This window comes from Artemia franciscana, unplaced genomic scaffold, assembly GCF_032884065.1.
Source record: "Artemia franciscana unplaced genomic scaffold, ASM3288406v1 Scaffold_1472, whole genome shotgun sequence".
Classification (NCBI taxonomy): domain Eukaryota; kingdom Metazoa; phylum Arthropoda; class Branchiopoda; order Anostraca; family Artemiidae; genus Artemia; species Artemia franciscana.
Window position 1 is genome coordinate 63,054 of NW_027062841.1, and position 25,399 is coordinate 88,452.

Here is a 25,399-nt window from a genome sequence, read left to right on the forward strand (position 1 = left end):
AAATTAAGTTCAATATAATAAAACAATATATTTAACAACGGGTAACTAGCATAACTTAAATCCCTTGCCTAAGGAACTTTGGGGGTTGTCAATCCCGAAGGCAGAGTTATTTCGCCTAAATGTTTCGACTTAATTCTCTTTTTCCTTCCTATGAAAAAATGTTCAAGTAAATGCTTAGAAGCAAAATTGATTTCCTTTAACTCTTGAAAGGTGTGCACCGTAAAAGAACATTCTTGTTGATATTCCTGCTCATTATATAAGAAAAAAAAGCCTTTATTTGAATTTCCGCTTTATTGTAAAACTAATGTTATGCCAATAAACGTGGTTCACAGTCCAAGGTTTTGTAACAAATTATGTTTTGAAATGCTGCGGGTATATTCTGTCCATTTTTCCAAAATTTAATCCAGATACTTTAAAGTATAGGCAAGGCCGTATCCAAGGGCTTAGAGGAGATTTGAACCTCTCTCCCCTTAAAAAATGTTTGCCATACAAACGTATGAAAAATGAATATACACAAATTTTTGATGTATTTTCAAAGTTTTCTATGCAACCCCACCGAAACCCCCCCTCCAAAAAAAATCCTGGATACGGTCCTGGACATATGGTATCTTAATATTTTGCAATCATAAGTAGCCAGAAAATAAGAAAAAAAAACCGGTACTCCACGAGGCAATCCGGTCTTGAGCACATTTAAGAATTTCAAGCTCAAAACAAGCAAGGTGTGACCAGGTATTACATTAAATTTGAGTTATTCGGTTTTACATACCATTTTTTTGTTCTATCAAGCCCGGTGAATAATATGAGGTGCTTTGTTGGAGTGTTGTTTTTTTGCTTCGTTGGATACTTCGCTGGATTCTTATTGCTGAGTCTAAATAACGGTAAAAATAAACTGAATATCTGATTTTTTCAACTTTATGTAGACCTAGATAAAGCACGCTCGATCGTTGACCTGTTGAGAAACAGGTTTTAGGACATGCCCCCAAAAAAATTGCAATTTTTTTTATTTTTCAAATGATATACCTTCTATTTTTGCCTTCTTTTTGCAAATCCTTGTCATTGTAACTAGGTTGTAGTAGTGCATACATTTGTACTCTTATTATTTTGCATATTATTTGTACTCCTATATTTTACACATCTGCTCTAATGCTTGGTCTCCTATGAAATCTAAGATTGGGCTATTCAGGCACATGAGTCGTTCCTTAAGGGAACCGAGAAAAAAAAAAGAAAAAAAAAGTCCGATAATTGGACTAAGAAGTTAAAACAGATTGGTGGTAAATTTGTGCTATTAAGATATCGGGAGAACTCTTTACGAGGGATCTATACCCCTAAATTTCACTCAGTTATTCCAACGCTGGATCCCCAAAGACATTTTGTACTATGATGCATATAAGCAGTTTTTTTTTAACAAGACCAAATTTAAAAAAAAAAAAACATCCCACAATTTGAATAAAAGTTTTATGAAATTCAGGACGATTCACAATATCAGGAGGGTTTTTACCCTTTGGACTAACGCACCTGTCTAACTTCTTGGAACTATATTCCTACCTTGGTTAGGACAGCTAACACATATAGGGGTACGTTTTGGCCAACCTTCTAATTGTCAGCTCATAACAGCTTTCTCTATATCTTTTTAGTTTCATTCGTGTAATCAGGATACTTTTGCTATTCCTAAAATGTATGCCTGTCTGATTCCCCCCCCACCACAAAAAAATTCTACTTTTGCCAGCCTTGCTCACAAAGCTAGTTATTCAAACTAGTTCAAATCAGTAGAAAATATGGAAGTAGTAATTACAATTGTAAGAGTCACTTCGAAATCGTTGGTGCTCATGGCGAGAGCACCACGGAGATTTTTAAGAAAGTAGAAAACAATGTTACTTCGATTTGCCAAAAATTAATGGGGTTATAAATGAAGGCTCAAACACCATCTTGCTATCATGGGCATTGCTGCTTCATTTTATTGAGGGAGGGTAAGAGGTGGTTCACATCCGGGGAGTCAAGAGGCATGGGATATCCTTGAGTGGAAACGGATAATAGAACATTCGTGAAAAAGATAAGCCTAAATGCATTTTAAAGATGTGTGAAAACTTACCTCGGGAAACTATTTTATAAAGAATACTGAACCTAATGAAAAAAGTAAAGGTGGTATGCGCCTGTCCTAAGTTCTCAATAGCATATTTTTCTTCCAGGGGTAGTGGAGAAAAGTAACTATTTAGCAAATGCGCTACTTGGTTAAAAGAAAAACATTACGCAACAACATAATAAACAATAAACACAATAAACAAACAAAAAATTAAGTACTGGCGCTTGGCTTTTACTGAAATTATCAGCAATGAGATGCTGCAGACGACAGTAGTATAGAGTAAAGAAGATTTTGGATATGAGAAGACCGTATACAGTCGGTTTTCTTCAGCCAGCTTAACCACTAATGTTGATTTTAAATAGGCTAACCCCCCTCACTCACCCCAACCCTCATGCTCACCATAGGATGCTCAATCTCACAGTTGAACTAAGCACTATTTTAAAAGTCAAAGGTATCGCAAAGGTTTTTATTGTGTAAATCACGGTATTGGTGCATACATTTCCGGTGGGGGGTTAACTGAATATCGTTTCTATGTCTAAAATATGCTTCACAAAAGAAGCTTGGTCTCCTAGTTCTTCATGTTAAAACTGATAACAATAGAAAAAATAGCGATAGCTGGTACCACTTTATCGGTGTATAAAAAATTGCTAAATTGTGAGAAAAATAAAGTTGTCTAAATTCACTTTATTCTACCATTTGGAGACTTTTCAAAGAACATGCTGATGCAGAGATAAATGCCCAACAAGTAGTGCTGGCGTTACGGGAAATGTAGCTAAAAAAATTTTTGTGCAGAACCACTATAATTTACATCCTTTCCCTCCCTCCGCTTAATTTTCAAATATATACCCCGTTTTTATATAACCTACAACTGAGACGCATTGGGAGAATAGATAGGAAATAAATTATATGTGCTATATTTTTGCACATTGGGAGGGATGATTGGGGGTAAAGTAAAGCGGGTCTGCATGCAAAATGTATTAGCTACAGTTATTCTGCATGTTATGAATTAAGAACTGTTTTCTAACTTCACTTCTTGGTGGGGTGGTGTTATTCATAAGCACTGAATTTGGAGCTAAATTTTAGGTTTAATTAAATACTGGAAATAAAAACCCAAACAATTAAATGATTCCTGGATCAGATACCCCTTTACCTAATTCCATGACTAAGCTACAATTGATTTGTCCCATCTAGCTACAGTCCGAGCATTATTACTCGGGCTAAGTACTAAGCCGGACTAAGTACACACACTAAGTCTTTTTTTTTTATTATTCAGGAAACTATATTCACTGTATTATCTACCTTTTTATTCTTCAATGATTCTATTTCGGTCCTATTTGCAGATTTAAAGATTCTATTTGTTTCCACTTTCGAAGATTTTAAAGCAAGAAAATCTTATGTTGAACTGACAGATTTAGGAAGTAGAATACCCATTAATACGAGGAAAAAAAATCTACCTGAGTAAATGTAGCAAAACAGGAAGTATACTACATTTTCACAATTTTGTCACAAGTAGGTTCACGTATATACTTGATGATAATGTTTCAAAGGCAGCATATTTTGAAAAATGTTAATGTGGAACATATTATCAAGTGTAATAGAGTCCTGTTTTTCTCGTTTCCCTTATATTAAAAACGAGCATGTATTAATCAAAAGAAATTCTGCTCAAAGTAACAAGCAAAGTATACACTAATGTAAAAAAGCAACAGTTTTAAAGCTACTTAAAAAATTTTTCCAAATTATTGGGGAGGGAAAACTTTTTTTTTAATTGTACGATATCTTTTGTATGCTTTACCATTCGCTGTTTTTTTAAATTCAATTCATTTTATTTACACTCAATTACCAAAAACATACACAACTCTCTCATGAAGGGCATAACCGTGTCCTGTGCGGGAGCGCATCACATATATTTAACTAATCATCAATAATAATCCACATCTCCTACTCCCCTACTACCCTACCCCACCCCTATCAACTAATAACAATAACCTATAAATTTTTATTAAAACACCGGGGGAGATATTCCAACTTTATCTAATTTTCAAAAAGATAATTTTCAATCTATTTTTACACAGAAACTGGTTCTCCGACTCCCTGAATCTCTCAGGAATACGATTCCACACCTTCACGCCAGACTTTCGCCCGCAAAACTCACCTCTAGACGACTCTCCAATATCATTGACTAGTAGACTCGTATTTCTCGTCTCATGCTCATGGTAATGGGCATGATCAAAATAAAGATTTCTGAACTAGGAATGGCACAGCTGATTTAAAATCTTATTAACAAATACACCAATCGGGTGTTCACATATCTTTTTTACCGGTACAATACATAATGACTTAAAACAACTAACCGTATCACTACAATTAAGACGTTCCCTTAAAATACGAAGAGCTTTATTTTGCATAGCCTGCACTTTCTTAAAATTTGACTCAAAGTTACATATATAAATAGAACATCCATATGCTATATAAAAATGAATTAAAACATAATAAACATTTTTCAAAATACTTAGAGTTAAAAAATGTTTAAATGTCCGCAGAATTCCAACACCTCTTGCAATTTTCGATCTTGCAATTTTGCAATTTTGCAATCTTGCAATTCCACAATGAAAACAATGAGATATTTACAATGAAAAACTTGTATCACTTCCGAACCATCAAACATCAATTTGAAAGAATTATTTACAATTTGACCTATCCTACAAAAAACTTAATGATTTGTTTTACTTTTATTTACAGACAGAAAGCTTGCAGACGTAAATGTTGGTAGCTGAGTGACTGTCTGGTTTGCCTTTTCTCCCAGCTCTTTAAGAGACTTCGCAGTTATAGTAAGCACTGTATCATCGGCAAACGTGGTTAAATCTGCTTCTAATAAATAGAAACTTAGAGTATCCACACAACTCAAAAATAATAGTGGTCCAAGGACAGAACTTTGTGGGACACCGCACACCAGAGGAAATAACTTACTACTTAAATCGCCAATAACTACTTTCATACTTCTTCAATATAAATATGATTTGAACCATTCAAGCTGTGTACTACGAATCCCAAGCGCGGACATCCTGTTTAGCAAAACTTTGAAATCAACTGTGTCAAACTCTTTTCTTAAATTTACAAAAATTGTCAGAGGAATAATTCCTTTTTTGAGTGCAGTATTTATAAGATCCATCAGGTTATGTAATGCATTAGTGGTTGAGGGTCCTCTCTGGAATCCAAACTGGCTTTCAGAAATCATGCTGAGTCCCTCCAAGTAACTGTAAAGGCGTTTATGTACAACTTTTTCATATAGTTTTGGTAAAATTGGTAAAAGCGATATCGGTCTATAGTTATTCGGTCTTTTTTGCACCCTCCCTTGTGAAGGGGTATTACTTTCGATTGCTTGAGCTCATTAGGAAACTTTCCAGTTTCAACAGACAAGTTAATGAGGAACACAAGGCATGGCATAATATAATTCATTACACTTTTCATAGCTCTTAGGTTCAGACTGTCTCTCCCTGCTGTGTTAAATTTCAGATCTTTGATCGTTTTCGTCAGTTCATTCTCATCACACTTATCAAATTCAAATGTGTGTCTTTCGAAGGTTCAGACTGTATCTCCCTGCTGTGTTAGATTTCAGATCTTTGATCGTTTTCGTTAGTTCATACTCATCACATTTATCAAATTCAAATGTGTTTTTAATACAACTATTATTATTATCAGAATGAATAAAACAGAATAGAATAATATATCGTCAGAAACTCAGACAAGCTATCGGACCAAAGTTTCTTTGGTCGACAGCGAGGTTGCTTTCAACGGCTTTGATAAGGTCGAAGTCGTAGATCATCTTTACCAGCATATGCGATGGCATTCGAAGCAGGTGCCTGAACAATCGTAAGGTTCGCTTGGCAGCTTGAGTCAAAAACTAAGACTGCTTTCTGAGCTGCAAAATCTTCTCATTATGGACAAAGTCGGACTATCATAGACCCTCAATCCTCCTCAGGCCCTTTGACTGAAATACGTCGACTTTCATGAGGGTTGTAGCTGATGCTTACCATATATCAGCTCTACAAAGCATCACAGAGCCGACTGGTGCGTTGAAGATCCGCAGTTTAGTAGTAAGACTGATGGTTGGTTTCACCAGAGGTGACGGTTGAGTCTGCCCATGGCAGAAGACGCTTTGGATAATCTCGCTTGCAGCTCGGGAAGAAGCGAGCCATCTATAGAAATATTGGAGCCCAGCTAGGTAAACTCTTGAATAACTTTGATTCCAGTGGTGCTATCGAGGCTAACTGGAGAGCTAACCGTAAGAGAGTACGGGTCTATTGCCATAATTTTAGTTTTGTTTGAGTCTATATGCAGTCCTACCTTGGCAGCCTCTTCATGCAGAATTTGGAGCGCTTCCAGCAGATGCTCCCCAGAGTCCCCCAGATTGGCCAAGTCATCAGCAAAATTACCATCTGTGATGGTACGCTCTCCAAATTTGAGCCCAAAGAGAAGAGGCACCATTTGGACCAAATCTTGGGGTGGGCATAAACTCCATCTTGGCCCCCCCCCCGACTCACTTTATGTCGCGTAATCATCTAGGAAATGGGAATTTGACAGAAATCGAGAATTTTATTATGTATCTTACCTACTTTCAAAGTTTACAATAATTAATAGCAAATAGCATAATTACCCCAAGGGTCGTCAAGTAATTACGCTCTTTGGTTAATAGGCGTGCAGTAATTTCAAATCAATTGGACAGAATGGATTATGTTGGACATAATGGATTATTATGGCCGGCAAAGGGCCCTTTGTGGTGGAAGCTGGGGCCCCTTGGAAAATCTTGGGTGAGCATTTGCCCACCCCTGACCCCCCCCCCAAATGGCGCCTCTGCCAAAGATGAGACGTGAAGTGGTTTTGTCATAATGTAATCTACGTTGACATTGGAGAGCTCCTGGGCCAATTCATATCCTTGGCTGACTCCTTTCATGATTTGAAAGAACTGACTACGCCGGTCATTTACTTGTGCACAGCTCTCCATCCTATGCAAGAGTTAACCTCCACATAGTGATTGATGTGATGGACACGGGTAATCCACGATATTTTGTGCTGTATAATAATATACTTTTATTAGAGATAAAAGTAAATTATCTGAATAGCTCTGAGAAGATGGTTCGATTTGCAACCATTTCTAAAATCGGACAAATAATCAGATAACACTTTTTTATTTACACTGAATATGCCTCCTAGTTAGCATCCGATAAAAAAAAATGCTGGCATTCTTGCGTGGCAATGAGCTCATGTGAAAATTCTTTTACAGTTCACACAGACCATTGGACTGTCTAAAGGCACTTGACAATAAAGTTTATTAAAATTTAAGTTGGGAAATGAGGTCATTTTAAAATTTGCTGTTTTGCCAGGTATGAGGAACTGTTAACCAATAAGACTCGTCGAGATGAACTTGTAGGAATTGGCTTATTTGAAAATGCTGAACACAAAAGCTCTTTGATACAAAAGCTGTCACTTAATGAGTTATTTTTCATTAAATTTATATTATATAATCCCCTGGTAGCCTTTACTCTCTTTGAAATTCTGCCTCTTCACTGTATCTTTTCTATCGTTAATATTCCAGACTAATAGAAATGCAAATATTTCTGAAGATTAAAGAAGACTCTATCATTTTATTGGGTTTATTTCAGATGATCCTTATTTAAATTCGACTGACGTGACAAACGTTAATTTTGAATTCAGAGGAAACGACATAATGGTGGTCCTCCATATTCAGAAAACTGGAGGGAGACAGTAAGTATTTCAATCCACGGTTTTTTTGTTTTTTTTACAGGGTGTATGCCAGGGTAAATGACTTTTTTTACAGGACATAATGAATTGTGGATTCATTAAACTTTTATATCAAATTGCTCTGGTCTCATGTAGTTCAATCATTTAAAATTTCAGGATAATTTTTCATAGCCAATTAAATCCGATTATATTATCTTGGAAAATTTGTGTTAAATTACAATGTACCTAATATGATTATATTCCTCATGATTAAGACAATAAAATATTTCTTTTTCCTTAAAAACATTCGTATATTTTTATTCTATAATGACATTCAAATTAGACAAAACATTAATCAATTTAATTCTTTTTCTAGCCAATAGAATGTTTTTCTTAACAATCTTCACTTAGTTCAAGCATTTAAATCAAAATGCATTAGAATTAGAGGACAGGCACTTGAATAGTTCCAATCCTACCATAGAAATTGGCACATTTACCGATGAATGACATCATGGTTAATTTTGGATAACTGCAGGGATAGATCCTTGGTCCAATGTTATCTTTAGTTCAAGTGAACTTAGTTCAAGTATCTTTAGTTCGTGTCCTAAACCTTGATTTTAGGGCTTCACCGTGTGGCAAACTGTATTGTAGCGGACACACTTCCAAAGATGACACTGACTCTGATGAGCCAGTGGCAATAGCAGATGACACTACAAGGGCCTCCTATGATAGCGGTACGTCAGCACTCCAGAGTAAAATACAAGCCATCTCGGAAAAAACTTTCGTATGAATGGATGCAGATTATCTTGTAATTAATGTTGACAAAGCATGTATTCTCTTCGTTGTAGAGGTAATTCTTCATCAAGAAACAATTGAAATTACAAGTTCTCGAAGAACCACTAGGTCACCAGAATCCATTTTGCCAGGTATTTAGGTGTACTTTCAAAAAAATCCTCTCTATTTTACACCACATCCTGGCTGTGGAACTTAAAGTTCACCTGCAATCTTGGCATTAAAAGAAAACTAAAGCACACCTTTCCACAAGAAACCCTTTGCCTACTTTAAAACGAAGTTCTGAAACCTCATTTCCCATATTTTGCAATAATTTGAAATATATCGTTCAAATCGCACCAGAAGAAATGTGATTCAATCACATGCAAATAATGCAATAAAATCACTAAACCTGGATTCTTTTTACTCTCCTTTGAATGCTCATACCCGAAAGATGGCGATCAGATTTATAAGCAGGTAATGTATTACTCCTGCTGTTACCAACAAGTTGACCCATGTTTGTCCACTATTACCCTTAGGCCTGCATTATCTTTAAGCACTATTGTCTCGGGAAGTTTTATTCTGGTATATCCGTCAAACAGTTCGTGGTAACGAACTGTAGTAAGGAGCGACCCGGCTCAATAGTAAACGAAACTCTAAAAAACGGAATTTTGATGCTAAAATATACATCAAAAGAATCAGATTTTTATGCTTATTTTAAATATATAAGTTTTATCAAATTTAGTCTTTGTCATCAAAAGTTACGAGCCTGAAAAAATTTGCCTTATTTTAGAAAATAGGGAAAAACACCCCCTAAAAGTCACAGAATCTTAAAAGCACACTATCGCATTCGGCGTATCAGAGAAACCTATAGCAAAATTTTCTAGCTCCTATCTACAAAAATGTGGAATTTCGTATTTTTTGCCAGAAGACAAATCACGGGTGCGTGTTTATTTGTTTGTTTGTTTTTTTTTTGTTTTTTTTTTCCCAGGGGTCATCGTATCGACCAAGTGGTACTAGAATGTCGCAAGAAGGCTCATTCTAAAGGAAATGAAAAGTTCTAGTGCCCTTTTTAAGTGACCAAAAAAATTGGAGGGCACCTACGCCCCCTCCCACGCTCATTTTTTCTCCAAAGTCAACAGATCAAAATTTTGAGATAGCCATTTTGTTCCGCATAGTCAAAAACCATAATAACTATGTCTTTGGGAATGACTTACTCCCCCACAGTCCCTGGGGGAGGGGCTGCTAGTTACAAACTTCGACCAGTGTTTACATATAATAATGGTTATTGGCAAGTGTACAGTCATTTTCAGGGGATTATTTTTGATTTTGGGGGTGGGGTTGAGGGGAGGGGCTATGTGGGAGGATCTTTCCTTGGAGAAATATGTCATGAGGGAACAGAAATTCAATGAAAAGGGCGCAGAAATTTCTAAAATTACTATAAAAAAAAAATTTAAAAATAAACATGGAAAAGTTTTTTCAATTGAAAGTAAAGAGTAGCATTGAAACTTAAAACGAAGAGAGATTATTACGCATATGAGGGGTTCTAAAAATACTTTAGCATAAAGAGTGAGGTATATAGGAGGAGATAACTACCTCGCTCTTTATGCTATAGTATTTTTAGTAATTTCAACTATTTATTATACGGCCTTACTGATTCAGGGGTCATTCTTAAGGAATTTGGACAAAACTTACGATTTAGTTTAAAGAACGAGGTAACAACGAGGGTACAAACCCCCTCATATACCTACTAAAAATTAAAGAATATAAAAGTTTGTTACGTAAGTTAATTCTTAAGTTACGTATATTTTTTACTAATAAAAAAATTCGTTAAAAATTAAAATTTATAGTTGCCTTTTTATGTAGCCGAAAAAATTGCATGGCAACTAGGCCTCCTTCCCCATCCCTTATTTCTCAAAATCGTCTGATCAAAACGAAGAGAAAGCCATTTAGCCAAAAAAGGAATTAATATGCAAATTTCATTTTAATAATTTATGTGTGGAGAGCCAAAATCAAACATGCATTAATTCAAAGACGTCCAGCAATTACATAAAAAAACTAGTTTTTTTAACTGAAAGTAAGGAGCAACATTAAAACTTAAAACGAATAGAAATTACTCCGTATATGAAATGGGTTGCCCCCTCCACAATCCCTCGCTCTTTACGCTAAAGTTTGACTCTTTGCCACAATTCTGCTTTTTAAAACAATTAAAAGCTTTAGCGTAAAGAGCGAGGGATTGCGGAGGGGACAACCCATTTCATATACGGAGTAATTACTGTTCGTTTTAAGTTTTAATGTCGCTCCTTACTTTCAGTTAAAAAAACTAGTTTTCTTTATGTAATTCATTAGTAATGTCGAATTTTTCGGTAGTCCAAAGAATCTAATGTCTCACTGTCTTGACAATTCTCACATACATTTCTAATGGTGTCACAATTAGTGCTCTTTTCGTAGTCAAAATATTTTTCTTTGTCAGCATTCAATAGTATAATCATCCTACCATGTGCACAAACTTTCTTTAAGTATTTTCCATCATTGCTATTATTCTGTTGAATGATGGTGTATGTTGGCAAATGACCGTTGATACTCTTAACATTCAGAGATGCTTTGCTTTTCATTGAATGGTTATTAATTTCCTTAGCGATGTTATCTACCAATGCCTCTTATATTTTACACTCTATTTCTCTGTCTTTTATCATATTATTTTTACACATATTTAAATATATTTTTACATTTTACATTGCGACACTTAGACATGATATGACTTATGCCATTGTTACTGGAGTACGCTTGTCTTGTTTTTACGTTCTTTAGAATGGTAATACCAAAACGATGATCATCAACTGTTAGTTTTATGCTTTTATTATCTTTAAGCACTATTCTCCCTGGAAATTTTACTCTGGTATATCTACCACTATGACATTTGAATATTGTCGGTACTCCTAAGAAATTTGATATCTGACTGTCACATCAAAGCTCGCATACGATTCTAATGAAATCAGCATAAGTGTTGGTTTTACAATTTAAATATTTTACGTTTTCAGCATTCAATGCTGCAACAGCTTCATCATGTAGACACACTTTCTTGAAGTATTTCAAGTTTAATTTTATGTCGCATGTGTTTATCCTTCCAGTCTACAATTAATATTGATAGAAAACATACAATTATCCAATTACTGTCTATGACCAAACACAGAGTATAGCGGGGGTTGTTAGGCACTTCGAGGTAAGCTAGGACGATGAAATTTGGCAGGTGTATCAGGGACCAGACCAGATTAAATTAAAGATAGTCTTTTCATGATTTGACCGTCTGGGGGGGGAGTGGGGGTCGGTTAATTTGGAAAAAATAGAAAAAATGAAGTACTTCTAATTTACGAACAGGTGATGGGATCTTAATGAAATTTGATGTTTGGAAGGATATCGTATCTCAGAGCTTTTATTTTAAATCCGGAGCAGATCCGGTGACATTGGGGGAGTTGGGGAACCTAAAATCTTGGAAAAGACTTAGAATGGAGGGATCGGGATGAAACTTGGTGGAAAAAATAAGCAAAAGTTCTAAATACGTAATTGACATAACCGGAACGGATCTGCTCTGTTTGGGCGAGTGAGGGGGGCGTAATTCTGAAAATTAGAAAAATTGAGGTATTTCTAACTTACGAAGGAGTGATCGGATCTTAATGAAATTTGAAGTCTGGAAGAATATCGTGTCTCAGAGCTCTTATTTTAAATCCTGACTTGATCCGGTGACATTGGGGGAATTGAGGGGGGAACCTAAAATCTCGGAAAACCCTTAGAGGTGAGGGATTGGGATGAAACTTGGTGGGAAAAGTAAGCGAAAGTCCTAGATACGTTATTGACATAACCAGAACGGATCTGCTCTGTTTGGGGGAGTTTGGGGGGGGGTTAATTCTGAAAATTGGAAAAAATGAGGTATTTATAACTTACGAAAAAGTGATCGGATGCTAAGAAAATTTGAAGTTTGGAAGAATATCGTGTCTCAGAGCTCTTATTTTAAATCCCGACTGGATTTGGTGACATCGCGGGAATTGAGAGGGGAACCTGAAATCTCGGAAAACACTTAGAGTTGAGGGATCGGGATGGAACTTGGTGGTAAAAATAATCTTAAGTCCTAGATACGTGATTGAAATAACCGTAATGGATTTACTTTCTTTGGGGGAGTTGGGAGAGGAGGGTTAATTCTGAAAAAGCAAATGAAGTATTTTTAACTTACGAAGGAGTGATCAGGTCTTAATGAAATTTGATGTTTAGAATGATATCGTATCTCGGAGCTCTTTTTTTAAATCCTGACCGGATCCGGTGAAGGGGAAGTTGGGAGGGGGGTGGAACCTAAAATCTTGGAAAACGCATAGAGTGGAGGGATCGGGATGAAAATTGGTGAAAAAATAAGCACAAGTCCTAGATACGGGATTGACATAACCGGAACGGATAAGCTCTCTTTGGGGGAGTTGAGGGGGAGGGTCAATTCTAAAAATTAGAAAAAATGAGCTATTTCTGACTTACGAAAGAGTGATCTTATCTTAGTAAAATTTCGTGTTTAGAAGGACCTCGAAACTCAGATCTGTTATTTTAAATCCCGACCGGATCCAGTGTCATTAGGGGAATTCTTGGAAAACGCTTAAAGCGGAGACATCAGGATGAAACTTGGTGGATAAAATAAGCACAAGTCCAAGATAGGTAACTGACATAACTGGACCGGATTTGCTCTCTTTAGTGGAGTTGGAGGGGGGAGTAATTTAGAAAACAAGAAAAAATGTGGTATTTGTAACTTAAGAACGGGTGATAAGATCTTAATGAATGCTGATATCTAGAAGAATCTTGTACTTTAGAACTCTCATTTCAAATCTCAACCAGATCCGGTGACGTTGAAGGGAACTGGAGGGGGAAACCGGAATTGTTCAAAAACGTGAAGAACGAGGTATCTTACGAATGGATGATCTGATCTTAATGAAACTTGATATATAGAAGAATCTTATGTCTCAGATGTTCCATTTTCAATTCGAATAGGATCCGGGGACATAGAGTTTTGGAGGGGGGAAACAGAAATCCTTGAAACTGGAAATCTTGGAAAACCCTTAGAGTGGAGAGATCGGGATGAAACTTAATGGGAAGAGTAAGGACTAGTTATAGATACGAGATTGACATAATTGGTACGGATGCTTTTCCTTTGAGGGAGCTGGGGATTGTTAATTTGGAAAAATCTGAAAAATTGTGGTTTTTTTAGCTTAAGTACAGGTGACCGGGTCTTAGTGAAATCTGATAGTTAGAAGGAACTCATGTCTCAGAGCTCTTATTTCAAATCCCGACCAGACATTTTGACATTGGGGGAGTTGGAGGGGGAAACAGGAAATAGATACGAGATTGACATAACTGGATTGGATCCGCTCTCTTTGGTGGATTTAGGTGGTGGGGTTAAGTGCTTTGTATAGTTTGGTGCCTTTGGATGTGCTAGGACGATGAAAATTGATAGCCTTGTCAGGGATCTGCTCAAATTCACTTGATAAAGTCGTTTTCCCCGATTCAACCATCTGGGGTTCTGAAGGGAGAGGAAAAATTAGAAAAATTGAGGTATTCTTAAATTACAAGTGCTCTAGTGACTCAGAGCTCTTATTTTAAATCCCGACCGGCATTAAGCCTCTGATTTGCCTTTTAAATCAATCTATTGATTTTTAGAATTTGCTAGAGCTCATACCATATGAGCTATTTGCTCTTCCGACCTCGTTACAAAAGCCATATGAGTTCTTAGCTATTGTTATACCTTGCAATAAAATGCATTGTTTTAAGACAACTGTTATCTCAACGACAAAGCCCAATGTGAGGAGTTGGTACCTCCAATTGCCTCTAGTACACCCCAAATGTGAGTGCTTAGAAAATTGTGGGCATGTGTGTGCTTCGAATATTGGGGTATGTGTTTTTTAGTATCTGTGTAGGGAATACTACTAAGATCCTGAATAAATGCAATTGATTTTCTATATGCATTAATAAAAATTGAAATTCTTTTACAACGTGTATATGATATAATAGCTAATAGTTGTAGTCACAAGACCTAGTAGTCATTCGCTGGGAAACTAGCTTTTACGGATATGATGACTGAAATTACTTCTGGCAACAGCAAAAATGACTACGTATTCAGAATTTCAAAAAGTTTTTAACCAGCTTCAGGAACCAAGGAAAAAAGGGTAATAACCGAAAATGAAATTCCAAGTTTTCATACATAGATCTTCATTGTGCTTATTTTTTAGAGTTGGCATGCCAACAAGGTCAAGCTTTTCCGCTAAATTCTTTTTAAGGTCTGGAAGGGAGGAGGGTTTGCCTTCTGCTGCTATATTTTAGCAGCAGAAATCATTAACATACGTTTTGCATAACATGCTGACTACATATTAAAACTCACAAACCGACGACAACTCGCAGGCATGAAACTTACACCGGTTTAAGCTTACTAGATTAACAAACAGATCCTTGATGCAGTTCTATACAATCAAGATTAAGGTTCGAAACCTCTTCTTTGCAAAACAATTCTGGTAAAATATCCTTAGATCTTTTATGACAAATACTATTTTGGAGACTGCCAACGTTCACTTGGGTTGTTAGGAGAACATTTAACATGACCCAGACACTCAGGCTTGTAATTCCTTTTAACAGATTTGGTATAGTTAGTTATTCCAAGCTAGCAGCCACATTTCAGTTCAGTTCAAAAAGCTTGGATCTTTTCCATTTTTGCATACACCACTATTTAAGATGTACTTTCAGTCATTTACGGTCGTTTAAGCTGAAACAAAAGAGTGACCTGTGGCAAAATGAAGGGGAAATGTGTAATTTGAGCTAAATATTTGCGTACTAGTGGGAGGATTAGGGGTAGAGCATAATTAAGCGTTTTCAGATATGATATAAGTAATTACTTAGGATTCTTAGGATTATGTATAGCATTCCTAAAAGTGACAGGTCTTATACCCCTCTTACTAATGCGGCAATATATAGCCCAAATTATAGACGCCAACTTTCCATGTGATACGTCAGTATTTGTTTCAACATAGTACCCGTAAATTGAAGCAACTTAAAATTGAAGCAACATAATGGTGGTATAGATATAATGCAAAAGATCCAAAAACTATTTCAGCATCCAAAAATAAAATTTGTTAAACCTATTTCAACAAAATCTATGGCTTATTTCCAAACAGGAAATAAGTAATCTATTAGTGATCCCAGGATTTTCTTTTACTTATTTTTAACTTTAAAGTCCTTATTACGTTTAATCTTTTATACATTTTCTTATATACGGTTTAAATTTGATTAATTAGTCTAGTTTTAATTTTCCCCCCTTTTATCTTTTTCCTTGTTACTTCCTAATTTTGTTTGCTATCCATTTCCAAATTTTTGTTTTGTCGAATTGCCCCTTTTCTATTGCAAGCATAATAAATATAATGGGATGAGGAATGTATGGGTGTTATGATATATTTTTTCAGGTTTGAAATACACTTGGTAAAAGACTTGGATCTTGACCGACCCTGTGCTTGTCGGCAGACGAGAAGCGAAAAAGGATGCAACTGCCCGAAACCAGGAAAAAATCGTGAAACCTGGCTTTTTAGTCGTTTATCCACCGGATGGAAATGTGGCTTACATGCTGATTGGACAGAACTGACAGAATGTGTGGATACCAAGTTGAATCAAATTGAAGGCAAAACAAGCAATCGGAGGTATTATGTAGATGTTTTTATTTCATAATCTATTGTCAAATAGGCTGAAAAAAAACGGGTTAAGCATAGCAAAATTAGAAAATTTTGAAATAATGAGCAGAAATTTAAACATAAAAAATAATGACGAAGTCTATTTAAATTTTAAAGAATCTGAATCTAAAGATAAATTAATAGCTTTTTTTGTGATGTAGGCCTTATTTTTGCTTTCTGTTTTTTCACTTTATATTTTCACTAAAGACACTTATTTTTTATAAATGTCTTTAGTCAATAAATATTGCTCAATATTTGAGCAAAAAATATTTGCTCGGTTTGTACTTTATTCACTGACTTCAGAAAATTCCTGATGAACTTGTTATATTCGGGTCTGTACACGCACCTCCTCACTAGGATAGTTTAAATTTACTAATATTCATGGTTCTCTTTTATTATTTTGGTGATCCATATCAGTGGCTGTTCCATAATGCGAGATAAAATGTGTGTCAAATAATGTCAAATAAATTTTATTCATTTGCCTTCCTTCTTTATCTATCTATATTTATGTTTTTACCTGTATGTAAAGTTATTTATATTTACTGAACAACATACTCAGAAAAAAAAGTCCTTGGCCAACTTATATAATACCTGGGGAACAAGATTGATTTAAGAAAAAACAAAGTTCTACTGATGTAAGTAAAGGGCAAAATGAAACTTAAAACGAACAAAAATTATAGCTTCACGGTCTATTTAACATTTATCTAAACAACTGGTGCAAATAAACCAACTCTCAATATTTTCCATATTTGTATGATTAAAGAAGACTAGCGCTTTACTGAAAACACAAAACAATATAGGACTTTTGGTAAATTAAAAGCAAACTGATTAAATACACTTTTTGAAAACAATAGAATTGTTGATTAATGATTTTTGTTTGATTTAGTATCACTTTTGTACAATGAGCTTAGTTTAATGATTGGATCTCATTTTGGTTCTGAAAAAAAAAAATATGATTAGTTTGTTAAAACCTCAAATGAACAAAGCTATCCAAGTAAGCCAATAATAATGATCACTATGAATAAATAAATGAAAATCAAAACAAACAGAAACTAGAACTACGTTGCCTGAGCAACTTGAAGTGTTGCGGCAACCTTTGGTTTTTTTTCTTTGCTGTCGATTAAACGCTAAAGTTGTCAGCCTATCGAAGCTTTTAAAAGTTTATGTTCAAAGAAGAACGCGATCAGTAATCATGTGATCAAAGGCTATTCCTCAGCGTTGAAAAAGCAACAACAACAAAAGAATATCGAAAGAAGGGACTAAATTGACTTTGCAGCCAGTTGAACTTTATCCTTTTCAATCGTATAGACATCGTGATATAATCTAGTTGGTATTATAAAGCTATCCGTAACATTTCAGGATCAAATTACCATAGATGACACTCTATTAATTTTACGAAACTGCCTTGTTCTTTTACGTTATCGTTTGTACCCGTTGCGTAAACACTTAATTCTGTTGCCTAAGCAGTATTTTGTTTTCAGTGCTTTACTGAAAACAAAATACTTTTGAAATGTTTTCACTTTTCTTACTCTCACAAATGAAAAATTATCTAAACCTTAACGGAGAAATGTCAGTATATGTCAATTTAACTGACAATCCAATGTTGTTTGCTTGTTTTTATTCAGTAATGCGTAAATTGTGTTCTGTTTTTGAGAAGGCATAAGGGTTATCAGCCGTACTCATGTTAATTTGTGCTTGTTTCGAGTTTGACTCGGCTATTTACTTTAATTGTGTTGCGAGAGCAACACTTCGGTTTTGTCCCGTTTTTGTTTTTTCCTTATGCCACCGATCTCAGCTTATTCCTGGAAACTGGTATTCCAGGAATTTGTCATTGCTAAAGAAATTGGAGATTATCCTTTGCTCCTTTCTAAGTGCTGAGGTTAAAAAGTTAGCCTACGGCAAAAAAAAAATCAATTTTTGAACTAAGACAAATAGAATTTTTTTTTCGACGGCAATCGATACCTCTTGATGAGCTGATCAAAGTATATGTCATCCATTTTTTTGGTACAAAAATTCCTTCATGAGATCTACTAATTTGAAAGTTTCAAGGGATTGACAACTTCGGTAGTAGGGTACACACTGAAACCAAAAATAGGCCGAAACCAATTGTGATACAAGTAGAGGACTTGTAAGCAATAGTCGACTGTTAAACCATAATCATCTTCGACAATAAGGGGTTTGCAAACTTTGGCTAGTTGGTGTACCTATTATTTGTTTCCGGTGTATTTGATGGTAAGGCAGATTTGGTTCCAGTGGTAAAACATGCAGGGGACTTGTAAGTAATAGTCGTCTCTTAGGCTACAATCATCTTCAGTGAAGAAGGGTTTGTAACTTTTGCTAGTTGGTGTAGTCTACCCATACTCACTGTAACCTAGAATTAAGCGTTTACGCAACGGGTACAAACGATAACGTAAAACAATGAGGTAGTTTCGTAATAATTAGTGTCACTTGTGGTAATTTGATCCTGAAATGTTAGGGATAGCTTTATAATACCAACTAGATTATATAATATATTGTTCCAAGTCTTGATCCGTCACGATGTCAACGATTGAAAAGGATAAAGTTCAAGTGGCTGCAAAGTCAATTTAGTCCCTTTTTTCAATATTCTTTTGTTATTGTTGTTTTTTCAACGCTGAGGAATAGCCTTTGATCATGTGATTATTGATTGCGTTCTTCTTTGAACATAACGTTTTAAAAGTATCGATAGGCTGACAACTTCAGCGTTTAACCGATAGAAGAAACAAAACCAAAGTGTTGCTCTCGCAACGCTTTATTCGGCGAAGCCGGAGAAAGGTTGCCGCAACACTTTACGTTGCTTAGGCAACGTAGGTCCAGTTTCTATTCGTTTTGAGTTTCATTTATTTATTGACAGCGATTTGTGGTAGTTTTACACTTGGAAAATTATTTAACTTTATTTTGTTCATTTTCGGCATAATGGAGGTCTTTACTTTTCTTTGAAAAACGTGTCTTGTGGAAAAAGTTTTTTAAATTAATAAAGAAAAATAACCGGATTGCTGGAGTTCGTATTTTGGTTTATTTGTTCTTCAATTCTGATAATACGAAAGCGTATTTTTTACAATTTAAAATTGTATATTGCTCACTATTGGTATTATAGCTGGTGAGACCAAGATGTTATTTGGTAAATCCATCCATTATTTTTGCATGTTGTGCAACGACTTTGCGGTTATTAAAATAATATTTATTTTTATGCTTAAGTTTTAAGATAATTTTAATTGTATAATACAAGTACTGATGTAACAGCTGGTGTAAGACTATGAAAAGCGTTATATATTAGTTTGTTGTTCCAAGGCTCGGTACTAATTTTCGACTCCATAATCAATATTCTTGTTTTTTATACTGGCCTTTGGGCGTTTTCAGTAAAGCCCTAATGTTTTGTAGTCATTCAAACGCAGGAAATATTGTCAGTTTTTTTTTGCACTAGTTTTATTGTTTTATGTTATATAAACTGTGAAGTAATAAATTTGTTCGTATGAAGTTTGGGCTTCGCTCTTTACTTTCATCAGAAAAACGTAGCTTAAAAAAAAGATAATATTTGCGCTTTTTAATTTAAATTTAGTGAGAATGAAAATATTCATAATCTTTTTTGTTTTTATTCTGTGGGGGGGGGAGAACTTCCTCATACAAAGAATAATTTATGCTCTTATTAAGTTTTAATGTTGCCCCTTACTTCCAGTTGAACTTTCTTTGTATTTGATTTGTGACGGTTTTTCAGAAAACTCTCGAAAGTCCCCCTCTCCTCGTGTAATATTTCTCCTAGAAAAATTCCCCAGACACTTTCGTTCCCATGGAAAACGCAAATCCTACCCCAGCAAAAATCCCGCCCTACAAAAATTGAGTTAATATTTCTCAATAACAAATGCTAGACTATATGCGAGCAATGGGAAAATTGAATAGCTTACAACCTTTTTTCCGGATATTATGGGAACTAAAACAAACAATAAACTGACAAATTCGACTAACTTGATTTTATTCCAAATACTAAATGAATAAGAAACAAAATTGAAACCATTATTTTATTCAGAAAAATCAACTAAAAATTGCTAAAATTTTGGTAGTTAATCTTAATTTTTGGGCAAAAAAGAAAAACAGCGTTGGTTCAGGATTACCGTAGTCAGCCTTAGAAAAGACAGGTTCTTCACAAAATCATATTGAAGGGATAAAACTGTAATCGAAAAACGTACCTGATAAGGACTTGAACCCTTGACTTCCAGACTCAAATTCAACGTTCTACCGACCGAACTGCGAGGTTTGTTAATCCAATATAATCTACTGTTTCTGTATTGGCCCGATGACGTAACTTAAAGCCCTTTTCCCAGGGACTACGGAGAGTCACGCCATCACAAAAAGCATAGTTATTAGAACTTGCAAATATGATAAGAAAATGTCATCTTGAGATTTTGATCGCGTGACTTTAACCGAAGGGGTTCTTTTGGAAAGAAGGCCTAGCTGCCCTCCAATCCTTTTGGTCACTTAAAATGGGTATTAGCAATTTTAATTTTGTTAAAATGAGCCATTTAACATCTTACTATGTTGTTTTGGTATCACGCTAGCCCTGGTAGAACAAAAGAGACACCTTATTGCTATCCATGCAAAAGTGATTTTCCTTGTTGCTGAAGGTGAAAGTTATGATTAACCTATACAAGGTTTCTGACCATGTTGATTCTAATGGTTTGATTGTTACTTTGATTTTACACCATTTTTGAGCGGTTCTTTTTTGAAGTCACCAATCTCAATAAAATTTTACTTTTAAATAAAATATCATTCCTGAATTGGTGTCAAATGGCAATCTTTTCTCATTAGGTACTTTTTTCAAAACGTTTTTTTTTTTTACTTTCGGTTGCTATAGGCTTTGCTTTACTCTGCAGAATATTGCAGCTTCTGCTGCAACCCTGATCAAAACTTTGAAACCTTAGTACGAATAATTTGTTCTCTGAATAATGGGAATAAAACCTTGTTTAAGGTGCATATATGCCTTATTCAAGGGGTATATTTTCTCTTTCAAAAATATTTGTCAATAGCCTTAGGGTGGGGGTGTATGGACTAAAAGTATACCCAGTAGTCCAACCTTTTTAATATTCGTTCAATGCTTGGAGGAAAAAGCTACTTTGCTGTGATCTCATCTTTTTCTACTCTTTCTAAATGTCACTAAAGCATAAGTTTTTTTTTTGCTCTAAAGACTCTTTTTCAATTTTTTGAAATATTAATTCAATAAGACTAACCATGGGATAAAACAAACAAAAAACTAAAATAATTATTTCTAAGGAGCTCAACAGTAAAGACAGTTGAGAAGTGATTTATTTTTTAATATGGTCATTTACTACCAAGGATTTATCTGGAGAGAAATATATCACCCTCAACAAATTAAAAGCACCTGTATTGTTTTCTGTAAGGAATTAACTAAAATTCTCCTATTGAGTCTGAAGTTTCCATATGGAATTTCTTACATTTTCGAGATCTGACAGAACCAAATTAGACTCTTTCATCTGTATTTTAGTTATTTTTGTATTGTCACAATAATTACTTCCACTTCTTATATTGAATCTCCTTCATAACTCCCTCTGAAATTAAAGAGGCCTCAGAGGCTCGGATTATTTGACTTTTTCAAACTAAAAAAAACCAAGGGTCACAAAATTGAAGATTTCGGGGATGGCACTGGAGTCTGAGCATGATATCCCAAAAATACACTCCATCAGCCAATATACGCCCACATCTGTGATAATACAGGAAGTTGCATTTAATTTGAATGGCGTTTGAAACATGTTAAAATGGTTGCCTCGTCCGCTGAATTTGATGATTTCTCAATATTGTCGAGTTTGGCGATCTTGTATTTGATTATGCTTTTAGGAAATAGCTTTAGTTTGATGGGTTCTTTGACGCTAGATATATAAAAAAAGAATGCTCCTGCGTGTTGCCTTGCTTTGGAACTAAACATGTATCTTTATGTCATTCTTAGTTCCGAGATTAGGAGTATGTCCGTTACTAGTAAAGAAATATTGCACATTTTGCGTTCTTATGTATGTATTTTGTATGTATATTTATAAATGTATTTTGTATGTATATGTATGTTAATTATGTATGTATTCTGAAATACTTGTATGTGTATATTGTTTTTACCTTGCATATCTCACACATCATATATCAAGTTTGTAACCCACCATTTATTACTGAATGGTTATGTTGAGATGCTCAATATTTTTTTTGAATTCTTTCTTGTTAATTTCTTGTTATTATTTTTGAATTATTCTCAAAAGGAGAAGGGGTCTCTTTGTTTTATATTGGTGGAACTTCTGAGGCTTATCTACAAAGATTTTATTTTACTGTGGTACATTTTTTCCGTCTGTTAATGTTTGTTTTCCGTCTGTTCTAGGTACTTTTATATTACAATTCTTCGTGATCCGCTTTCTCGATTTCTTTCGGAATTCCGATACGTTCAAAGAGGTGCAACATGGAAGGATTCAAAACATATTTGTAATCGACGCCTACCCACTAAAACTGAGCTACCCCGCTGCTATGGTGGTTAGATGTTTCCATACCTTATTTTGTTTGTTTGTCTAAAGCACATCGTCAACTATGTATTTAATCGTTTTATTCTTTGCACTAATTTTTTGCTTTTTAAAAGCGTTTTTTTTATTATTTAGATAGTCAACCATAAATATCTTCTTTTTTTCTAGATTTGGACTATAAGCAAATTTTGAACGAAACAACAGAGAACGAAACAAAAATAAAACATGTTTGACTAGTTTTTGATTTGTTAGACCGGATACTCCCAGAACTACTTATAATTTAATTTAGAAGTCTCTTTGGTATTGCCTCTTGCTTCCATTACATTGTTTTAGCAATATTTGTTTTTGGTGATTCCAGTGGGACCAATTCCATTGGATAACTTTTCATTAGGATGGATGGCCCTTGTAAAAAAAAACACAAACTAAAAAAAATGTTCACTCTGTTTACAATCTGTTACAATCGGTTTTACAATATATAAATAATCTATATATATAAAAATAAGTTGTCTGTGGGTTATGCCTGTTACACTTTGTCTTTTACGCCAGATTATATCTTCTATATATATAAAAATAAGTTGTATGTATTTTTTGTTGAGGGTTTAAATGTAAAAACTGGGAATTGCATAAATATTTCGAAATATTTTGACAATAGATTAATGTAATTTGAAAGCCTTAAAAAAGATACTTAAAATTGAGGTTTATTATAAATTGTTGAGCTTTAGCAAGCTTGGCACGTGGAGATTTCTCCAACTGTCAATGTTATAGAATGTTACCAAAAAGCAAAACCAGGCTTGTGGTTCAAAGAGAAAGGGCAGATTATGAATGTACAATTTACGTTAACGAAGGCGTGTCGAGGAAATACCAGAGGAACGCGAAACAAGACTTGCTGCTGAAAAAGAAAATAAAAAAAGAAGGCGTGTCGAGGAATCACAAGAGCAACGTGAAAACAGGTTTGCCGCTTCAAGAGATAATGCTAGATTAGGAATGTGCAATTTACGTCAACGAAGGCGTGTCGAGGAACTACCAGAGCAACACGAAACCAGACTTGCTGCTAAAAGAGAAAGCGAAAAAAGAAGGCATGTCGAGGAATCACAAGAGCAACGTGAAAACAGGCATGCGGCTGATAGAGAAAGTAAGAAAAGAAAGCGTGCCGAGGAACCACAAGAGCAACCCGAAAATTATCGCATGGCATTCAGGTGCAGCCCAGTCGATGATTATAGTAGATATGTTCAAATTGGGACTATGTCTAAAATTTGTCCCTATTGCAAGGCCTTGAAATTTAATAGTGAAACAATGGGAATGTGTTGCGCCTCAGGGAAAGTTAAACTTCCTCTACTGGCTGCACCCCCAGAGCCATTGAAGACTTTGCTTACTGGAACTACGTCAGAATCTAAGCGTTTTTTATCAAACATCAGAAAATATAATTCATGTTTCCAAATGACCTCGTTTGGTGCCCAAATCGAAAATCAAGATCAATTTATGCCTACTTTCAAAGAAAAGGGCAAATTTATCATAAGGCAGGGTCCCTTCTACCATTCTCAGGCGAGAATCATAAATTTTCACAATTGTTCTTCATCAGTGATAGAAATTCTGAATTGAATACACGTTGCGAAATTTCTCCCAACGTTTAAAGGACAATCGTTTCCCAATTGCAACATCTTTTCCACGAAAATAATAATTTAGTGCCTCTGTTCAAAACAGCCATCGATTTGATGCCTACTGATACGCATAAAATTGTTATTTCTGCTGACAAAACGCCTCCTGGCCAACATGTATGTAGATACAATGCTCCAACTATCGACGAAGTGGCAATCGTTATGGTCGGTGATCAGTTTTTACCTCGAGATATTATTCTTCATAAGCGAAACGCTCAGTTGGTAAGAATTACTGAAACTCATCGATGCTACGATGCCCTACAATATCCTATCATTTTTTGGGATGGAGCCGACGGCTATCACTTTAATATTAAATTGATGAATCCAGCCACTAACAAAGAAATGAATAGGAAATGCAGTGCAATGCATTATTATTCCTATATACTAATGATTCAGCAGGATTAAGACAACTATATTTTAAAATGCCGTCAATTGTTTCACCAATACGTCGTTGATATGTATGCAAAAATTGAATCAGAACGCTTGCTATATATCTGTCTGAATCAGACCAAGCTCCGCTCTGAACAATACATTCATTTGCGAGATGCAGTTCTAAATGACGGTAATACCACAAACGTTGGAAGATTAACTATTTTACCTTCGTCATATTCTGGCAGTCCCCGTCATATGCATGAATATGCTCAAGGTGCTATTGCGTATGTTCGTCTCTATGGTCGTCCAGATTTATTTATTACATTTACATGTAATCAATCTTCGGACGAGATACAGCAGCTTTTACTTCAAGGACAATCGGCGGTTCATAGACATGACATTACGGCCCGTGTCTTCCGGCAAAAGTTGAAATCACTGATAAACTACATAGTAAAACTTGAAGTGTTTGGGTCAGTGCGATGCTGGATGTACTCAGTGGAATGGCAAAAACGAGGTTTG

General features: G+C 35.2%; 1 protein-coding gene across 1 annotated transcript; it reads left to right on the plus strand.

The window, feature by feature from the left end:
* Positions 1-741: 741 nt before the first annotated feature.
* LOC136042557 (heparan-sulfate 6-O-sulfotransferase 2-like) lies at positions 742-22,972 on the plus strand. Its single transcript, XM_065727525.1, has 4 exons — positions 742-878; positions 7,741-7,843; positions 16,069-16,299; positions 22,718-22,972. The coding sequence occupies exons 1-4, from the start codon at positions 800-802 to the stop codon at positions 22,869-22,871; spliced, it is 567 nt and encodes a 188-aa protein (XP_065583597.1). The 5' UTR covers positions 742-799; the 3' UTR covers positions 22,872-22,972.
* The last annotated feature ends 2,427 nt before the right edge of the window (positions 22,973-25,399 follow it).

Coding starts and splice junctions, on each gene's coding strand:
- LOC136042557 (XM_065727525.1), top strand. CDS start 800: ATGAGGTGCTTTGTTGGAGTGTTGTTTTTTTGCTTCGTTGGATACTTC. Junction 879..7,740: donor ATTGCTGAGTCTAAATAACG/GTAAAAATAAAC, acceptor GGTTTATTTCAG/ATGATCCTTATTTAAATTCG. Junction 16,300..22,717: donor GGCAAAACAAGCAATCGGAG/GTATTATGTAGA, acceptor CGTCTGTTCTAG/GTACTTTTATATTACAATTC.